Below are 6,000 nucleotides of genomic sequence, written 5' to 3' on the forward strand. Positions count from 1 at the left end.
TTTCATTGCTATATAGTACATCATTATAAATAATGTACAATTGATTCATTAAACATAATTTTGAAAGAGATAATATTAATATACAAATTTAAGTATGTCATGCTTCTTAAAACTATAAAATAATTTGATACTATATTTGTGGGGTTGGACATATTATTGAAAATAAAATTTAAAAAATTAGACTAGTAATGATGAATTAATGACCTTTAAAGTTATTTTAAAAATAAATTTTGTATTGAATGCCCAATAAAAAATTCAACATCCAAAAATAATGTTAAGATTCATGAATTATTAGGGTGCCTGGGTGGCTCAGTCGGTTAAGTGTCTCACTCTTCATTTGGCTCAGGTCAGGATCTCACAGTTTTGTGAGTATGATCTCTGTTTTGTGCTCTACGCACTGACCCCAGGAAACCTGGTTGGGATTCTCTCTCTCCTCTCTCTCTGCCCCTCCTCCCTCACACTCAGTCTCTCTCAAAATAAATAACCTTAAAAAAATGATTAATGAATTATGGATTGACTATTTCAGTTCAAAGAATCTCTTTTAATGGAAAATCCTCCAGGTCAACTTTAAATATCTAATTTATAAAGCTGAGATCTGCACAACTTTAAGTTAAAATGTAGTAAATGTAGTTTTAAAAATGATAATATACAGTATTGTCCATGTAGTATGGAAAAATTAATTACTTTGTTTCATTTTACAGTATAATCCAAATTTTATTAATTGTATGATAGAAAGCTGGCATACTAATAATAAATCCTGATAAGAAAATCTAATGCCAAAAGGAGAGTGAAAATGAGAGGGGTTATCTGAGATTGTTTTACTGTTCTTGTGGCCAGTTTTATAGTGAATTCACAGGTAGGCTTTCTAAAATGACACCCTTTTTCAAGAGAGGAAAAAGAAGCCAAGGAATGGAAATTTATGGAAAATACAAAAAATAAATGGGATCTTCTTTTTTTAATGTTTATTTATTTTTGACACAGAGAGAGACAGAGCATGAGTGGGGGAGGGGTAGAGAGAGAGGGTGATGCAGAATCTGAAACAGTCTCCAGGTTCTGAACTGTCAGCACAGAACCTGATGCAGGGCTCAAACCCACAAACCGCAAGATTATGACCTGAGCCAAAGTCAGATGCTTAACTGACTGAGCCACCCAGGCACCCCTAAATGGTATCTTCTTAGCTGAGCATGATAGAAATGAAATTTTAAATTTGTCATTTCTCCCCTAGACACTTAACCTTCTGCAAAATGGAAATAGTACCTTTCAAATTCTAACCAGCTCAAAGGTAAATCGTAAGACTGACCTCTCTGTACTCTCAGTACTTAGATCATGTCATCACATTTCTTGCTAACCAAACTCTTTGTGAGAACAGGAATTCTAGTTAAATGGAAAGCATGATGAACCACAGGTGACCACAGATTCCATATATGGAATGCTAACTGCCTAGAGGATTACTATAGGACCAAAAAATGTGCATAGGCTTATATATACTTAGTGATTCAGAAGGTGTTTCAGAAACTAGCTGCACCTCAACATGAACACCAACAATCTACTTTTTAAAAGGTAGCTGCAGGGTGCCTGAGTGGCTCAGCTAGTTAAGGGATGGACTCTTGACTTCTGCTCAGGTCATGATCTCACTCATGGTCCTGAGAGTAAGCCCTATGTAGGGCTCCCGCTCTGGGCATGGAGCCTGCTTAGGACTCTCTCTCTCTCTCTCTCTCTCTCTCTGCCCCTCCCCTGCTTGCTCTCTTTCTCTCACAAAGAAAAAAAAAGAAGATACCTGATAATGCACTCATTAAATATACACCAAAACTTTGACTTTTTTAGGATTATTATTTTCAAATAGACCAGTTCTCATTTACTTCCTTTATTTGCCTTGGGCTTTTTGTCGCTAATGAAAAAGTTAATAGAAATTATTGTACTCTTATTTTTAAAAGATTAATACATCAAATGTTATCAACAATAAGAACAACAAAGTCTGCTAAAGCAGCACATTATTCTTGTTAATTAATGCTATAAAATCTGGAAAGCTAGAATGTCCATTTGTTAGCATAGGCTGCAGGTAGAATTCATATACTTCAAGGGAAAAAAGTATGCTATGCTAGAAAGGAAAAAAAACTATTTTAATTCCTTTTGAAGAGTTCTTTCAGCAAAATGATAGATTAACTGTGCCCACGTCCATACCATTTAAAATATATAACAGATAACAATTCCCCAAGTGGATGTGATGTGGTGAACAATATTAAACACATATTTGAAAGGAATGCATTATTTATCTTTAATGGGACAGAAGGAGAGCTGAGCAACTGAGCTAATGCAAATTCATTTTCAATTTTTGTTACAGTCAGAGGAGAAACATTTAAGAGACATTCGATACTTTCAATAGTCCAGTGATGGTCTGATATATTTATTTCCTAGTCCCCAATTCCCACCCGATCCCTTTTTTTTTTTTTTTCCTATTTTTCTTTTTCTTTGTGTTCGAGGAAGGCGGTTGCGGTAGTCATTAGTTGTATTTTGTGGCAATTTAGAGAGTACTAAGGACAGAGGGCTGTGAGAGATGGAGAAGGGTGCGAATGGGAAGATTCCTCAGCCTGTGGGCCAGCTCAGTGGAAAGGCTAACCTGTTAAAAGTCTCAGTTTTGTGTTAAAGACTTGCTTTGAAGCGCTCTCCCTTCAAACAAGGAATTGTTTGTGAGAGATCCGTTAAGGTATCTATAAAAGTGTTATGCCTTTAATATTATACTGAAAAGCTTACGGTTCTATGAAGCCAAAGGAAATACAAACAGAAGATGGTCAGCGGGGATCTTAATTTATCCATCGAGAAGAAATCGAAGGTATCTGTACACTGGGGATTTCGGATGAAAGAAATTATTCCAGACACACTTTCCAGTATTCAAGTCTCCCCATTTAGCCTAACCTTCAGGAAATTCTCTTTTAAAACAATCCTAAACGAATACGTCAATGCTATCTCCATTTAGAGTAACACGCACTTGCCTTGCCGCACCCCAACACCCGCACCCCCGTTCTGGTCACCGCAACAGTTCTTGAATTCCACACCCTCCCCTCCGGGGAATACATGGGAAATCTTGGCAACCCAGCTCCTCTGCTGTCTCCTCTCCCCATTCTCCAATCCCTTTCGCAGAAAAATCACACAACACTAAATCCATGCTTTTAAACATCAAAACTGAAAACTCTTTCAAATGTATTACAAAAGAGCACACGTTGAGAGCCGTTCCTATTTGTAACGAGTCATTTCATCAGTTCATTTTGTTAAACAGCTGCCTTGCAGGGCGACGCGCTCATTTGTACAATTCATTGTCCATAAATTAACTTAGATCGTAAATACCAACCTAATATTCATAACTCGCTGATTCAAAGAGAAGACAAAGCTTTGATCCACTCGCCCTGCTTGGGGGCAGAGGAGCAGCAAGAATCCGTGTAGCCACAGCCAACCTGCTCCCCAGCCAGGTAGGTTCTGTCCGAACCGGAACGCAGGCGCGTCCTAGGACTGGGGTTTGCTGGTGGGCGGCTCCTTTCCACCGCACGGCCTGAGCGCAACCCTGATCTAGTCTGAAGCTCCGCACGTAATCGCGCCCACAGAGTTTCGGATCTTTTGCTGTATGTCTTCTGAATTCTCAGAGAACTGTCCCTAACTTCTATCCAGGTGAATCCGGTCCGGGGTCGTAGGTGTCCGGGGCATATAAGGCCCAAGGCGGACTCTGGGTTCGCGCAGTCCTTCCCGGAGTTAGACACAAGACCACCCAAACCCAGGCCTATCCCCCCCACTCCACCCACCCGGACTGTGTGCTCTCTGCCCAACCCGACAGCCCCTCTGCCCCCATCACACCACCGACCCCAAACCCCGCCAGGATCCAGCCTTCCCACGCCCAGGTGCCTCCGGCACGCTTCGCCCCGGACTGAGACTCCCCGGTGAGTTCCCAGAAACACTTAGCGGGGGCAAAGCCTGGAAGCCGGCTTTCAGAGTTCACTCCGCGCCGGGACCCAGGAGCACCCTCCACTCACTAAGGTCCCCATCCCGGGTAAGCCTGGGGCGGGGCAGCCTCCTGAACCCCATCTCACGTCTGTGTGTTGCTCAGGGATTCTGAACTACCTGACCAAGCACAGTTAGCCGCTCTAACCAGACGCGCCTCACGTTGCTCACTCGCCTGGGGAGCCCGGGCGAGAGCGCGAACCGCAGGCGCCCTCGAGCGCCCGGGGGAGCGCACCCCGAAATTCCAACAGTCGACCGAGATGTCCCAAACACAAAACTCCGTCCCGACTCTTCCCTCCAAGACTCGTTTTCTGTCCTCATCCGTCCAGGCCCAAACTTGGCTCGTCCTGTCCCGCGGGCCTGAGCTGAGCCCCCGGGGTCCGCTCTCGGTCCGCCTGGCCCGGGTTCCGCTTTCCCCGCGGGTCAGGGCGGGTCCAGCCCGGCCCCAGCCCGGCCCCCACTCACCGTGAGGGTCAGCAGCAGCCCGCAGAGGGCTCCGCGCAGGGGGATCGGAGGCTCGGCGGCGGCCATCGGGGTGCGGGGCGGGCAGGGGCGCGGGCGCAGGGCGGGAGGCGGAGACCCGAGGGCGCGGAGGTGCAGCGGTGCGGGCGTGCCTCGCTGCCGCTCCTCTTTAAGTCTCCTCGGATCTGTCAGGCTTGCCTGCCCCGGAGCGCGTTCGTTCCTGAGATGGGATTGGACCCAGGAGACGCGGGGCCGCCCCGCCTTGTTATTTCTCAAGTCGTCTCACGCGGGGAGCTGAGGAGCTGCCCGAGCCTGCCCCTCCGCTCCCCGGGGGGGCGCGCCGGGTGCTGCCTCTCGCGGGAAAACGGCCCCAGGCCCACCCTCTGCCGCCTTTCCCACGCCCCTCGTCCGCCCCGGGCGCTGCCGCCCCGCCTTCCCCGCCGCGCGGCCCAAGCAGCCCAGACCGTCCCGGGGCGTCCCCGATGCGCGTTCCCGCTGCAGGACCCAAATCCGCCCGCGGGGATCCCTGTCTCAACACGGGCGCTCCGGGGTGCCAGGAACACCTCCACGGTTGGATCAGCGGATCCTCCCTTCGTTCAGCTCCTGATCGAACGCTGGGCAATGTCTCCAGGGTAATAAACCGTTTATGTATTCTTCACAAATTTGACTAACATGCTAAGATAAACGACGGAGGGAAAATTATCCCAAGAGGCATCAGAAACTCTGATATCTGACCAATTGAAGTACCCAAAATATGGGTGGTTACTTGCAGAGCCTTCTTTACTGCCAACTTCGTGACTTTTATTCGTACCTTCTAAGAAAGAATTTGTTCTCCTATGTAAATTAGGTGGAGAACAAATCCTATGTGATTACGTGGTAATTGTACTAAGGTGACATTTTTCAGTTTGTGGTAAACAGAAAAATTTACCACCCGAAAGCTTCTACTCTAAAATGAAGTTTGCAAATTCAGTAGCACGCAGTAAGCGTAGCCCAGGTCACCCATGTATTGTGTGAGGGACTGGAGGAAAGAGAATGTACATAACCCAGTTGCAGCCCAAAGTCTAGGAGGGAATAAAGGCAAGCATCCTAGCCCACCAGGGTAAATGTTTTAATGGAGAGGCCGCTTACATTGCCTGGCCACATTCCTTTATTTCCCTCCAGATGGACTTTAGTATCCTCAAAGCCCCCACTTGAGGGATTCAGGAGGAACTCCTTCTTAGGTGTGTTGCTGGCCCTCAAAGTCCATGGACAAATTCCAATGTCAGAACCCTCAGATAGTCTGGATTAATCAGGGAAGGTGCTGTGGCCTTCATTCATCCCACTCTGCCCATCCAGTAGGCTTGTTGACTGAAGTCTGGGGCTTCCCTGAAACTCTCAGGCTCTGAGGATTCAGACACTAAATTCACTTCCAGTCCCATCTCTGAGGCATCCAAGGTACCCATCAGAAATCTTGTGTCACCTCTGGAGGCCTCTGAATGAAAGAGGCCTCCAGTCTCAGAGAAAGGTCTCCAAGCTTTTCTCCACCCCAATCATTTTCACATTACCCAAGAC

At 46.6% G+C, this 6,000-nt stretch overlaps 1 protein-coding gene across 2 annotated transcripts in view; it reads right to left on the reverse strand.

The window, feature by feature from the left end:
* The window catches only part of DSC3 (desmocollin 3), a 47,226-nt gene extending 42,536 nt beyond the window's left edge, over positions 1-4,690 (reverse strand). For both annotated transcript variants that reach the window (XM_039254440.1, XM_039254441.1), the window contains exon 1: positions 4,453-4,690. In XM_039254440.1, the coding sequence (XP_039110371.1) occupies positions 4,453-4,518 (66 nt within the window). In that variant the 5' untranslated portion in view covers positions 4,519-4,690. The remainder of the gene's footprint in view (positions 1-4,452) is intronic.
* Positions 4,691-6,000: the final 1,310 nt, after the last annotated feature.

This window comes from Hyaena hyaena, unplaced genomic scaffold, assembly GCF_003009895.1.
Source record: "Hyaena hyaena isolate Hyena2069 unplaced genomic scaffold, ASM300989v1 scaffold_490, whole genome shotgun sequence".
NCBI lineage: Eukaryota > Metazoa > Chordata > Mammalia > Carnivora > Hyaenidae > Hyaena > Hyaena hyaena.